This window comes from Eptatretus burgeri, chromosome 5 (assembly GCF_056783735.1).
Source record: "Eptatretus burgeri isolate ZD-2024b chromosome 5, Ebu_testis_v1, whole genome shotgun sequence".
NCBI lineage: Eukaryota > Metazoa > Chordata > Myxini > Myxiniformes > Myxinidae > Eptatretus > Eptatretus burgeri.
This window is the reverse complement of record NC_140965.1, coordinates 21,543,662-21,558,683: the sequence shown is the minus strand read 5'-3', so window position 1 is coordinate 21,558,683 and position 15,022 is coordinate 21,543,662. Positions and strand designations below refer to the sequence as shown.

General features: G+C 45.1%; 1 protein-coding gene across 5 annotated transcripts in view; it reads left to right on the top strand.

Annotated features, from left to right (window-relative positions):
• The window catches only part of INO80E (INO80 complex subunit E), a 40,295-nt gene extending 35,984 nt beyond the window's left edge, over positions 1 to 4,311 (top strand). For 4 of the 5 annotated variants that reach the window (XM_085881018.1, XM_085881019.1, XM_085881021.1 and 1 more), the window contains 2 exons: positions 2,735 to 2,893; positions 3,348 to 4,311. In XM_085881018.1, coding sequence (XP_085737144.1) covers positions 2,735 to 2,893; positions 3,348 to 3,414 — 226 coding nt within the window. In that variant the 3' untranslated portion in view covers positions 3,415 to 4,311. The remainder of the gene's footprint in view (positions 1 to 2,734; positions 2,894 to 3,347) is intronic. The other variant, XM_085881023.1, reaches the window with a different exon arrangement.
• Positions 4,312 to 15,022: the final 10,711 nt, after the last annotated feature.

Genomic DNA, 15,022 nt, shown 5'->3' with positions numbered 1-15,022 from the left:
GCAGTACAGTAATACCGTTTATTAACAATCAATATTTCAAAAACATATTTATATGATTTGTATTTACTGACAACAAGTCGGTATTTTTTAGTAATACGAGTGATTATTCACCAAAAAAACAACAATAATGAATTTGTTTTATGTTTCCAGGGATCAGACCTTTTTTGTCTTCTTTTTTTTTCAGGTTGCAAAATGCAATTCTCATCGAGTCATGAATCATACACCACCGTAAAGGCTTAGCCTAGCACAAGACATAATGCCGTAATGATATCCCAGTCGTAGCACGATCTTACTACACCGCCTCACTATGCCGCCATCTTACGAAATCCATCATCCTGGCGTCTGGCATTCAACCTGTCACCTGCGGATGTCAGATAATCAGATATAGGAGTGATGTTGTTCAACTGCCGTCGGCGAAGCAATGGGATGAATTGAGTGCTGAATGCCGGGATGACGTGCACTTCCATAGAGGCCTCGTTTAGTGCTTGACATAAAACCATAATGCTCTCCCAGTGAAATGAGCGTGACAGAGTGACGGACGGAGAAATACGGCTACTTTCATAATATGTAGATCGCAAGGACATCACCAGGCAATTGACAAAGTGTTCTAACAACATTAGCACCATTATCATCAACATAACCATACTTTTTACAGATCCTCAGTTCTGTTGAATCCGTCTCCTCTTGGCTAGGGTTACAAGCCTTGATGTGTTCTCACTCCTACGCAGGATAGACGATTGTGGGTGGCAGGAATTTGTAATTTATTCAGGGTGCTGGTGAAAATTTTCCTACTCTGCATGAAGGACACCGTGAGATGTTTAACATCCACCAACGACCAGTGCTGGCATATTGGTCCTCCAGCTTTAATGTCTTTCCAAGGATGACACACACAGATGCTTCGCCCTGCATGCGAAACATCGGGATGACAGTTTATAAATGTGCCGAGATTCAAACCCAGGTTTAACAGCACAGAGGCGAGTGGGTGAAGCTTTAGGCCATCCTACCACACCAGCCACCATTAGCATTGTTCCTAAAAACTAAGGTTGAAGTGCAAAAAATACTGATGACATAAAGAAATCCATTTGTTGTGGATGTCGTGCCTTTTAATGGTGGGATTGTGTATTGTTTCAATGTGAGGGCAATTACGTATCTTGCAAGCTGTTAGATATATATATATATATATATATATATATATATATATATATATATATATATATATATATATATATATATATATATATATATATATATATTCTTGTGGATTGTGGACACATCCAAACTCCTTAAGAGTAGACAATAATGTTGCTGATTGGAAAGAAGCTGATAGGTCTGTAGTTAAGTGTTAGATATATATATATATATATATATATATATATATATATATATATATATATATATATATATATATATATATATATATATATATATATACATATATATATATATATATATATATATATATATATATATATATATAGCTCTTCTTCTTCTTCTTTCGGCTGCTCCCATTAGGGGTCGCCACAGCGGATCATCTGTGTGATCCGCATAGTGATTTGGCACATGTTTTACGCCGGATGCCCTTCCTGACGCAACCCTGGTAGCCTCTTACGACACAGGGATATGGTACACCTATTTTAACCGGGGTATACACCGGCCCAGTATACTGGTACTCATTTCGCCGACCTCGGAAGGATGACAGGCTGAGTCAACCCCCTGGTGTATTAATTCAGTGGCCCAACGGGGCTTGAACTCAGGACCTCTTGGGTCCCAAGCCACTGCCCTTACCACTGCGCCAACACCAGGCTTTATACATATTATATAACGTTGGGACACTGAATTAATATATGTATAATGTGTATATATATATATCTATATATATATATATATATATATATATATATATATATATATATATATATATATATATATATAAAAACCAAGTCGAAAACACCAGGGGGTTGACTCAGCCTGCCATCCTTCCGAGGTCGGCGAAATGAGCACCAGTTGTACTGGGCCCGGTGTATGCCCCGGTTAGAATAGGTGTACCATATCCCTGTGTGTCGTAAGAGGCGACCAGGGTTGCGTCAGGAAGGGCATCGGCGTAAAAACCTATGCCAAATCATTATGCGGAACATGGTCCACTGTGGCGACCCCTAACAGGAGCAAGCCGAAAGAGGAAGAAGAAAATATATATATATATATATATATATATATATATATATATATATATATATATATGTATATATATATATATATATATATAATTATTTTTTTCTTTATAAGATTGAGGCTCATGGAAGAGCAAGTTAGAACTGGCAGAGGGACAAACGTCAAAGGAATTAACAGATAGGAAAAGAGGAGAGAAAGGAGGGGAGGAAATACTGACGATAGCAAATAAGATGGTTGGGTTTGGAAGTGTTAATAGGGGTAATAAAGATCATCAGTCAGAATTGTGGGTGACTAGAGATAGCGGTGCCACTGCCTGCTAGAAGTCCTGAAGGGAAGGGTGAGACAGCTGGAAGGTGGTTCCATGGATGGAAGAAGCGAGGAATAAATACCGTAAATCTCATTTGAATCGGTTTTTCTCGTTTTTGCAATGTTCTTTTCTAATCAATGTCCATTGTTCTGCTTCCGTTGTGAATTTTGTTTTAATTTTTTTGCCATTCATTTTTGCTTTTGATGTTTTTTTCGTTTGTTTATATATTTTTTTGCTGCTGCTTATTTTCTGCTTTAGATTCCTTCACCACCCCTTCCTGAATGCTCACCCCCCTTGGTGGGAAAAGGTGCACAGTCCTCACCAACACCCAACCCCACAGGGTACAGCCAAGCTACCCGGCAACCCCGATCCCGGCACAACAGGTCACCCCGGGGCAAACGTGCTCAGGCGGACAAAGTGAGATAATTGTAATTAGTCTGAGTTTGTCGTTTATTTTGTCATTTATGTTTTACAGCTTGAAAAAGCACTTAATTTCACGGAACTAACCGATCGATGTAGGGTTATATTCAAAATAATAAATTAATAACGATTTTGAAGGGTAGGTTTTCTTTTTTTGGTGAATATAAGTCGTTGAGTTACAAATTTGAACTCGATGTAACTTCCACAGTGTTGTCTAATATTATACATCTCACCTTTTGAAGACTGATAAAGGGAAGTTTCTGATAAAGATAGTTTAGAGTGAGAATGGTTGTGCAGAAATTGCTGTGGATGACAACAGCTTTGTTCTATTGACATAGGATCTGAACCACAAGCTTTTTCTCATCTTTTTAATGCCCTTTTTACCCGGCACCATCACGTAATACTTAACACATCCTTTCCCATCCTTGTTTCACCCCCCTCCCCCCCACAGTTGTCTCTCTCGCCTCCAGACTCTCTATCTTCATTTTGTAGTGGCAAGCTGCCTCCAGGGCAGCTAACTTCGCTCGCTACGCTCGTTTTCAGTGACACAGGAGGTGAAGCAAGCGACGAGGGGGGGCCAGAGGGTGAAGATGCTCTTATCATCGACATCCCAGAATAATTTTGCTGCACATGGGGCATTCAGAATGTGTTTTTTGGAATGAGACATTCACAGTAGTCAAAGAAAGGCCAACTTTTTGATTTTTAGATTTATAATTACAATATGTGTAATTTGGGGGGCTGGCCGGGTGGCATAGATGTGCATACACTCCCCTTAAGCTTGAATCTCAACCCAGCTATAAACTGTCATCCCGGTGTTTCACAGGTAGGGTGATTCATTGATGTGTGTGCCGTTCCTCGGATAGACATTAAACTAGGCATTCTGTCTGCGAGCATTAGTTGGTGGATGGTAAAGATCCCATGGTGTCCTTCGTGCAGAGTAGGTGAGTTATCGCAAGTACCCTGAACAAATTCCAAGTTTGTGTCCTAACCTTAGTCAAATGTCATGCCTGGCCAGCTGGTTCGTGAAAGATTTGGGCCAACCTTTAACAGGCCAACCCCACAAGAATGGGGGAATAATAGTGGCCATTAGGAGAAGAGGAGAAAGTGTATATAATTTGGAAGGATGGATTTTTATTCTGACCTATTATTAGATACAGCTCCGTGTTGAAAAATATAAAGTTGGCATTTCTTGGATTATTGTGTCATTTTGTAAACACCCCTCGTCATCACTTTCTCTTCAGCTTACCACCACTCTTCTCCATTTGAATCAGTTATAATATTCCCTTCGTGTCTTTAGTCATCTTTCCTGCTCATCACGGAAAAAACCACCTTTGATTATCCGCACCCAATATAATTGGTTAATTTCACATTGAGGAACAAACACCTTTATTGTGAAATTAAATACCTAATTGAAATTTTGGCCTGAGTGTTTTTTTTTTTAATTATTATTATTTATTCTCCCTCCCCCACCTCTCACATGAGAATGTATTATCTATACCTGCACCTCAACCAAGACATGGTTATTTATTACAGTGTCACATTGAAACATATATATTGTTACGGAAATGGCCCTTAGTAGGCTATTAAATATAGGATTAGCCCAGATCCCCCATTAAATGCATGTTTAATGAATGCTGTGAGCCCACAGTCCAGATTACAGCACTGGTGTGTACTGCTAAGGCCGAAACGTGTGTGGGTACTCACATGGCGTTCGGGAATGTAACCCTGGAGTGCGAGGCGGTTGGTCAGTACGCAGGCAAGGTTGAAAGTGTGGAATGCGAACACCTAACCTTGGAATGGGTGGAGCCTGTTTTGTGTGGGAGTCCTGGGCATGGAATGGGTGGTGACGTAGGAAATAGGTTTGAGGTGCAAGGGGAAATAGAAATGCCACCAGGACAGGACTTGACACAGGTGACGAAAACCATAATGGACAGCTCCGCATGGGTTCTTGCAGAGTTGGAGGTGCTGCATCCAGGAGCAGGCTTTGGAAATTGGATTTTAATTACTCTATCAGCCTCACAGGAACTTTTGAGTAGAGCGCAGATGAGTGGCAGGCGGCACTGGTGTGTGTCACTTGGTCTTCAAACCTTTCTGAGCACACGAGGGGTTTGGCTAGCTGAGTGGGGTTTATCTGTCTTCAGGGAGTTATGGAGAAGAGGGGGAGGCCGTTCCACCGATTGGGGTTTACCTGATTTCCGTGAACCCTGGAGAAGAGGGAGAGGCCGTTCCACCGATTGGGGTTTACCTTTTTTCCACGAACCCTGGAGAAAAGGAGGGGGTGGATCACAACCCCAATTGAAACGTGACCCCTTTGAGCCGTAGCGGAGAGGCGGCGGGGTCATGTAATGGGAAATGAAGGATTCGTTCCCTCACTCCCCTTCGAATGAGCTAAAGAAGCAGACCATATGGGGATGTAAGAAATTGATTGAAAATTGGACCGAAAGTGATTGCAAATTGAGAGATGACAGAAGGCATAAGAGTGGCACGAGTGGATTTGGGTGATTATTGGAAAAAAGCAGTGGAGACATAACAGGCAGAGCGTTGAACGCACCTGAAACAAGTGGATAACAAAAAGTGGTTTGTTTGAGGAAAGACTGAAATGCCTGGTTGGAACCATGCAGAGGTTCCATGGGGCTGGTGAAGAGATTTTGATGTTTCGTTTAAATTTTTGGAAATAAACGATTAGGGCAGTATGGAGGAGGCCAACGGACGACAGACGTAGTGACAAATTGATTGGGGTTTGATGAAAAAGTGTAGCAGTTAAATTTGATGACCAAGTGGGATCCGAGGGACTGGTGTGTTTTTGTTTTCACATAAAAGTGAAAGGGGTTGGATGGTGTTGTGGGCTGGGTGTGTGGCACTGTGGAATGAGTGACTAAAGTGTTTGGGTGAATGGCGTGATTGTGCAGATGAGGAGAGTGAGTGCGAACAACGTACCCTGTCGGTAGGAGTCTCTTAACCAAGTTAGTGTAAGTTAGGGGGACTTAGAGGATTTGACATGGATTCTGGCTGCTGTTCTATTGTGCAGGCAGACTGTGAGGGGTAGGTGCAGGCCAAGGTATGGGACACTGGCTGGGAGTGTGACATGGTATTGGAAGTTGGTGAGTCGGGAAATAGGGCACCAGGGCTTTGGGGGGTTCCTGGCAGGTGAAGGCTGTCAGGTGCCAGGAGAGCACCGTAAGGTTCAGTGCCAGGAGAGCACCGTAGGGTTCAGTGCCAGGAGAGCACCGTAGGGTTCAGTGCCAGGAGAGCACCGTAGGGTTCAGTGCCAGGAGAGCACGGTTGGTTCAGTGCCAGAAGAGCATGGTAGATTTTAGTGCCAGGAGAGCACAGTATGGGTGCTATGAGAGCACAGTGTGGGTGCTGGGAGGACACAGTATGTGGGCAAGAGAGAGCCACCCCTTGGTTAGGAGCGCCAGAAGCACACTCAGGTGAACCCCGAGGTCGCTGGGTGTCCTCCACCCCCGATTGGAAGCAGGCAAAAAGGCCTAGTAGAAGTCACACTCCCCAGCCAGCGAGTTATGCCTGGCACCACCAAATAGAAAAAGACAAATAAGGGCCTTGCCCAGGTTTAATAGAATGGAACAGTGTGCCAGGTCGGGAAAAATGGGTCATTAGGATCATTCGAGCCATCACAAGGTTTGGTTCGTTGTTTAGAGCTAAAAGTAAATGGTTAGGTTCGATGGACTCTCCTCCGCACCATTCATGCGTGACACCTGGTACGAGTAGTGTTGATGGGAGAATTTGTTAACAAGGGCCAGGCTAGGTCACCCTCTCAAAGTGCCAGAGAGGCCACCACTATGTCATGAGCACACATCCACGAAGATAACAGTTGAGTAAGAAACACACCATCCTGTCTGTAAGAAGAAAAAAAGAGAACTTAACCAAAACAGGTCAGGCAAGGAAGATTAAGGGTACACTCCATCTCACCTGGTCTAAGGTCATCACACCCATTTGTGTCCTCAAGAACACCTCCAAACTGCATTTGCTTACCATCGATATCATCGTGCCACCATTGCTGCGTCGCCTGCTGTCCAATACAGGGCTTGTTGCCTGCTGCTGCTTGTGAGTAGGCCATAAGGGCCGAAGCATTTTTGTGGGCCATTGAGGCCAAAGTGCTTTTGTGGGCCGTTGCGGCCGAAGATTCATGCCATTTTGTGGGCTCAGTGGGCCGAAGAACTCTGTGAGATTAGGCCACTAGGCCGACTGAACTCACCTGGTGAGAGGCCAATAAGGCCACGAAGAGAGGAAACCCTCAGGGGTGAATGGACAACACTGCCTAGAGGGGGCATGAAGGAGTGGACACGTGAAAGAACTTTGAACCTTTGAATGTTCTGCTCCTATGCAAATATTGGTGTTAAAAGTAAAATTGAATGCCCTCCCATTCAAATCCATAATTAGAATGTTAAGTAGTGTGCATAGAGTGTGAATTTGTTTGTTAGATTGGTGACCCCACACACGAGGATAGGGACATGCCAATCTTACTGTGACACTTTGGTTTTTGGAGTTAAGTGCTTCCCATGTTGTGGGTTAGAGTAAATGGGAGATCTGTGCTGTACGTTAGACAGGGCCATTGCCATGGGCTGCCCCAGATGGAGGCTCGGGAGAGCCTTGGGAGAAAGGGTGGGGGTAGTGTTACGGAAATGGCCCTTCGTATGCTATTAAATATAGAATTAGCCCAGATCCCCCATTAAATGCATGTTTAGCCAGGTTGTTCGGTAAATTGACGTTACATGTGTTTCGGGAGGTGTCACAGGCTGATATTTGTTTGAGCAGTGGTGGTATACCGAGAGACTTCATCTTCCTTCCCCTCTCCGGACGAGGCCCCGCCCAGTTGGCCTCGAGAAGGAAGTGAAACTAAAGGGAGGAGTTTGTCGGCTTCGTAAAAGGGGCGCGCCCCAAAAACACAAGGTGGAAAAAAACTGAGAGGACGGAGTTGTGCAGTGGCTTCGAGGCGAGCGAACGAAGGAAGGGCAGTGTGGATCTGTGACGAGAGCGCTGAGGTCGAGTTTGCATTCGGCAGTAGGAAAAACTGTGTGAGAGTATTTGCGATCGGATTTTCGTAAAGAGCAAGCCGAAAGAAAGGCAAGGAAGGGACTGAATGAGGTCTGTCTGCCATCGGCTGGGAGAGGATCTGCCTGAGGTCGAGTGTGCGATCGGCAGAAGAAGGAAAGACGGTGGTGATTCTGCCGGGAGAGAAACTGGACCTGGGCGCGCCGGGTCTGCCTTCTGTGGCCTGGATAAGCGAGCCAGGGCCGAAGGAAAGGCAGGGAAAGGACTGCATGAGGTCTGTCTGCCCTCGGCTGGATGAGAAACAACTGGTGGGAGTCGTGATGTGCTGTGTAGGGGACGGCTGTGTCTGTCTGCGATCTGCTTCGTGAAGGAGGCCTGGTGAACAGGCCAGGCCTGGACTTGTATGCTGGAGCTTGTGCGAAACCAGCTGAAATCCATCATCGATCTGACGGTCTTGTGCCGTCGACATTGCGCAGGGACAGAACGCGCTGAGGAGGGCGTGTGAAAGCGGTCCCTTGAGAAGAAAGAGTGCGGCTCCGCCATCTTGCCACACGGCGTGTTCGAGCTGGGTGCTCGAATCCATTGAAATTGGCTTGTCACGAGCCGCATTCGGGCTTTTGACACTTTCCTCTCGTCCATGAAACATCAGCAAGTACTCTGTCTTGTCTGCATGCTGTCCATGTTTTGTTTGCATGTCGTTTAAGGCTTATCTCGTTAGGGACCCCTTCGAAACCCGTAACCCGTATCTCTCTAGTTAAAACGGGTTATGGATTAATTAAAACATTGTCATGAATGTTTTGCTTGTGTCATGTTTCCCCGATGTCCCCAATAAATCTGACTGGTTTGTATGAAGTTGCCGCTTTGAATTGGTTCGTCCCACGTCGAGGAACGATTCGCTCGATTTAGATATAAAAACGAAAATGGTTACAGATTGGTAGACTCCGCTCGGTCTCTGACAAAACCAGTCTGTAACCGGGGTCTATTCCCCCAGCTGGCAAGATACAGGTGTATTTTGGTACCGTGATTCGAGACGCGCAACCCGAGAACTGTGCCGAACCAGCCGGCGTTGTAACCCCAGAGACGGCGGTGGTTGGGTGTGAAAACCCAAACTGGGTACGGACGGCGATTGACGCGATCGTCCAAGAACCCTCCACCCCGGATCTGCAACAATATTGTTACGGTTTTGCGGACCATCACTCCCTCAGCAATGGCAACCACCATACAGCAGATCCCAAGGTAGATTATTTCTTAAGTGTTCCAGACAGTCCTTTCCCTATGTTTAGTGGGTTACAAAGGAGATATGCATTGTGTAGGTCTCAGGTAGGTTTTTCCCCATTTTTCTCCCCATTTTTCTTTCTTTTGCTTTAAAGCCACAATTGGAGGCATGCGCGATGACCACCAAGAAGCGAGGCACCGTGCGCACTACCTCAATTGCATATCCGTGCCAAAATCCAGTTCAAACCGCATGCCCAAACTCAACTGCCATACCACCTCTAAGCACACCACACTCTCGCTACAACTACCACAATCACGACACCACTGAGTAAAATTGTACACAAACTTTTATTGCATATTTATTTTAAAACCACTTCATACAAACTCACATTCCATCACTCAATCACATCTCAACGCTCACTCGCTAGATCCACCGTACTTCAACCACCCCCCCCCCTTCTCCAACTACAAACGCCACAGCCATCTCCACCCCACAAGACTACAACAACTGTCTTTCAACCACCGTACCTCAGCCAACGCTCTTCTGTCTCGACGACTATCTTCCACCAAGTGCCATTCCCACCTCAAACACTGCTTCAGCCACCATCTCAACCATTCGCCTTTGATTGATGACAGCAACCACCATCATGCCTAATCGGGGCACCACTTCGCCCCCGCTCGGCACGCCACGACCAACCAAGCTCACTGCCTTCTAGCGCATGTCTGCGCTGGCATTTCTGTTGTTCCTAGCTGTCGGTGGCGACCATGGCACTGCCTAAGGAACCATCTGCAACTCTCCAGGATGTTTCCACTGCCAATGGGGAGCAATGCACACTGCCCCCGTGTTAAGTCGGGAACTCCACTCCATGAGCCATCTCACCGAATGAGACACTTCTAGCCTGGAGGGGTGCATGGAGCAAGTGATGCATGGAGGAAGGAAGGTCTGGGACCAATGACCCCAGCACGTTCCAAACGAGGTTGGCGGGGATTGGCTTTCGGGCGGCACGGCCTCGCCCGTTGGGACTTGGACTCCACCCTGCTTGGGGGTGTACAAATATCCCACTGACAGCTTTGAACAGGCTCGGCTCAGCTCTGGCGCTCTTTGGAAATCTATCCGGCTTCAAACACTCTCTGCACAATCGCTCTCTGGTGCGCTAACGGAGGCTGCTTTCGGAGCTGGTCTTGAGGTGGAGTGCAAAATCTTAACAATCCAGTTGCACAGCGACACCCCACTATCCTGTTCCAGTTCTCCCTTGCCTTCCCCTCAGCGCAGGAGAGCATGGTTCCATCGGGCAATGCGTGGTGAGAGAGGCCATGTAACAACTCACATTTTTCTCATCTTTCTTTCTTGCTTATCTACCCTTTTGGTGATTATTCCGATTTGGTGCCAAAGTGATGTATATAATAAGTTAAGTATGTATAAGATCCAATTGATCGGTATTACTCTGCCCTGTGTCTCTTTGCTTTTATAAATAATTGCATTTCTTTTGCTGCATCTCACTCATCCTTGCTTTCCCTGCTGCATGTGTTTTTTTCTTTTTTGTAATAAATCACTTGCTTATTGTGACACATACCTTTCCTCACCTTTTTAATGATAAATTGTTGTTATTGTAAATGTACCCAGCTCGTCATGACTTTTCCCCCATTGATCAAGCATAGCCCACACATAGTGTTACCTGGGAGGTTCTACCCCACCGATTGGCTCTACACGTTAGCCGGTGCGTACTTGGCAGCTTCGCTCGGCTACACCTGATCAGCAAAGTTAAGACAAGTAAGCATTGAGGGCACAAGCCCCCTTGATATGATCTGTGAAAGGTAAGGTAACCACATGGGGTGACACCTACCACAATTGGTAGTACCAATTGGCATTTATGGTTGATTGATTAGCAATCCGCCGAGCCACGGACTTATCCGTGACTGGTGGCCTCAGGGCTGGGTATTCAAGAGAAACTCGAGCGCTTCCCCTTGTGGCAAACCTCGAAGGCCAGGCCATAACTCTACCATATATATAATATGTATATGTACACTGATGAGCCAAAACATTATGACCACCTGCCTAATATGCTGTTGGTCCTCCGTGTGCCGCCAAAACAGCGCTGACCCGCCGAGGCATGGACTCTACCTACAAGACCCCTGCAGGTGTCCTGTGGTATCTGGCACCAAAACATTAGTAGCAGATCCTTCAAGTCCTGTAAGTTGCGAGGTGAAGCCGCCGTGGATCGGACTTGTCGGTCCAACACATTCCACAGATGCTCAATAGGATTGAGATCTGGAGAATTTGGAGGCCAGGGCAACACCATGAACACTTCATCATGTTCCTCAAACCATTCCCGAACAATGTGTGCAGTATGGTAGGGCGCATTATCCTGCTGAAAGAGGCCACTGTCATCAGGGAATACCATTGCCATGAAGGGGTGTACCTGGTCTGCAACAATGTTTATGTGGGTGACACGTGTCAAATTGACGTCCACATGAATGGCCGGACCCAGGGTTTCCCAGCAGAACATTGCCCAGAGCATCACACTCCCTTCACCGGCTTGTCGTCTTCCCACAGTGCATCCTGGTGCCATCACTTCCCCAGGTAAATGGCGCACACGTACACGGCCATCCACGTGATCTAAAAGAAAGCGGGACTCATCGGACCAGGTGACATTCTTCCACTGCTCCAAGGTCCAGTTCCGACGCTTGCGTGCCCACTGTAGGTGCTTTCGACAGTGGACAGGGGTCATTATGGGCACTCTGACCGGTCTGTGGCTACGCAGCAGGGTGTGATGCACTGTGGATTGTGACACATTCCTCCTGTGACCACCATTAAAATTTTCTGTGACTTGTGCCACAGTACGGTTCGGACCAGACGGGATAGCTTTCTTTGCCCTCGTGCATCGATGAGCCTTGGGCACCCAACACCCTATCACCGGTTTGTGGTTTGTCCCTCCTCGGACCACTGTCGGTCGGCAATCACCACTGCTGACCGGGAGCACCCCATAAGCCTTGCCATTTCAGAGATGCTCTGACCCAGTTGTCTGGCCATAACAATTTGACCCTTGTCAAAGTTGATCAAGTCTTCACTCCTGCCCATTTCTCCTGCATCCAACACATCAACTTCAAGAACTGACTGTTCACTTGCTGCAAAATATATCCCACTCCTTGACGGGTGCCATTGTAACAACATAATCAATGTTATTCACTTCACCTGTCAGTGGTCATAATGTTTTGGCTCATCAGTGTATTATACACGGCATGGCCAAAAGTATGCAGACACCTCTTCTAATTAGTGGATTCGGCTATTTCATCCATGCCCATTGCTGACAGGTGTATAAAATCAAGCACACAGCCAGGTAATCTCCATAGACAAACATTGACAGTAGAAGGGGCCTTACTTAAGAGCTCAGTGACTTTCAACATGGCACCGTCATAGGATGCCACCTTTCCAAAAAGTCAGTTCGTCAAATTTCTGCCCTGCTGGAGCTACCCCGGTCAACTGTAAGCGCTGTTATTTTGCAGTGGAAATGTCTAGGAGCAACAACAGCTCAGCCACGAAGTGATAGGCCACACAAGCTCACAGAACGGGACCATTGAGTGCTGAATCGCATAGCATGGAAAAATCGTCTGTTATCGGTTGCAACACTCACTACCGAGTTCCAAACTGCCTCTGGAAGCAAAATCAGCACAAACACTTCTTTGAGAGCTTCATGAAATGGGTTTCCATGGCCGAGCAGCCGCACACAAGCCTAAGATTACCATGCGCAATGCCAAGTGTTGGCTGGAATGGTGTAAAGCTCACCGCCATTGGACTCTGAAGCAGTGGAAATGTGTTCTCTGGCATGATGAATCACGCTTCACCAACTGGCAATCCAATGGATAAATCTGGGTTTGGCAGGCGCCAGGAGACCACTACCTACTCGAATGCATAGTGCCAACTGTAAAGTTTGGTGAAGGAGGAATAATGGTCTGGAACTGTTTTTCATGGTTCGGGCTGGGCCCCTTCGTTCCAGTGAAGGGAATTCTTAATGCTGCAGCATGCAATCATATTCTAGATTATTCTATGCTATAACTTTGTGGCAACAGTTTGGGGAAGACCCTTTCCTTTTTCAGCATGACAATGCCTCTGTGTTCAAAGCGAGGTCCATACAGAAATGGTTTGTCAAGATCAGTGTGGAAGAACTTGACCAGCCTGCACAGAGCCCTAATCTCAACCCCATCAAGCACGTTTGGGATGAATTGGAACGCCGACTGTGTGCCAGACATAATCACCCAACATCAGTACCTGACCTCACTCATGCTCTTCTGGCTGAATGGAAGCAAATCCCCGCAGCAATGTTCCAACATCTAGTGGAAAGCCTTCCCAGAAGAGTGGAGGCTGTTATAGCAGCAAAGGGGGGACCAACTCCATATTAATGTCCATGACTTTGGAATGAGATGTTTGATGAGCAGGTGTCCACACACTTTTGGCCATGTAGTGTGTACAGATGTATGTATGTAGTGTACAGATATTATATATATATATATATATATATATATATATATTTATATATATATATATATATATATATATATATATGTATATATGTATGTATATATATATATATATATATATATATATATATATATATGTATGTATATATGTATGTATATATATATATATATGTCGAGATCAGGGTCTGCAATCAAGCAATGACTACACCAATCGTCGTAGAGAAGAGGTTTAATGCGCATCAAAAGTGTATACACAAGAGTAGAAAGGCACAGAATACCTACAGTATACCAGCCCAGTCAAAACTCTGGCCCGCAAGCAGTTTGGTTTACTTTATATATACTTTTCCTGCTCATCTGGTTTCTTTGAAAGTAACAACACCTCAGCAAATATTCTCTCCTGGCCTGACAAAGCATTTATCTTTTCACAAGCAAGAAGATCTGTTATTGATCAGGCAGATCTTTATCACAATATATATTATCGTCTCATTCTGCTACAAGATGTTCCCCTTTGAACTATACCAAAACAGTGCTGATTTATAATTGGACTTCTCTGAGCCCAAGGCTCAAAGAATGTTGTTACAAGGGCCAACAAGAAAGCCAGATGTTCAGCTGCACGACAAAGAGACAGAGACAGAGACAGAGACACAGACACAGACACAGACACAGACACAGAGAGAGAGAGAGAGAGAGAGATATATATATATATATATATATATATATATATATATATATATATATATATATATATATATATATATATATATATATATATATATATATATATATAGCCGACTGGCTTTGATTACCAACAGTCAAAAATGGTAGCTTACTGAGAGCATTTTAAATGCTTTGGCTACCTCAATTAAATGCTACATTCAATTTTAAGAAAAGGTAATCCTGTTAATTTGGCTGCTTTCATCTTGGGAGCTGTTCAACAGCTCCACATTTGCCCCTCTGTTACTTAGAAACATAGTGGAAAAGGAACACCACAATTATAATATTTTTTAGAGATGGGATCTTGATGGAGCGGCAAGGTGGTAAAAAGGGAGTCTCGTCCAGAAGTGGCCCACTCTTCTGAGTAGCTCCAAGTGGGTCATTACGTCACGAAAGCTCCGCCCGCACTTTCTTGCTTCATAGAAAAGCCCCCCCTCCATCATCCCAACCGGCCCATCAAGACCCCACCCCTCTATAAAACAATGGATACATTTCAACAATTATAACTTGAATATAGGTCATGAGGAAGCAAAAATTACCTTTCAAAAACAACTTACACAAAAAGATACATATATTTTCAACTAACTATGGTTCTTTATGACCAAGAATATAATTTGTATACACAACAAGTAAGAATCTATATATTGTGTTCTTTATGAACCAACAAAAGAATATCAGCAAACAAGAATATAATTTTTATAAACAACA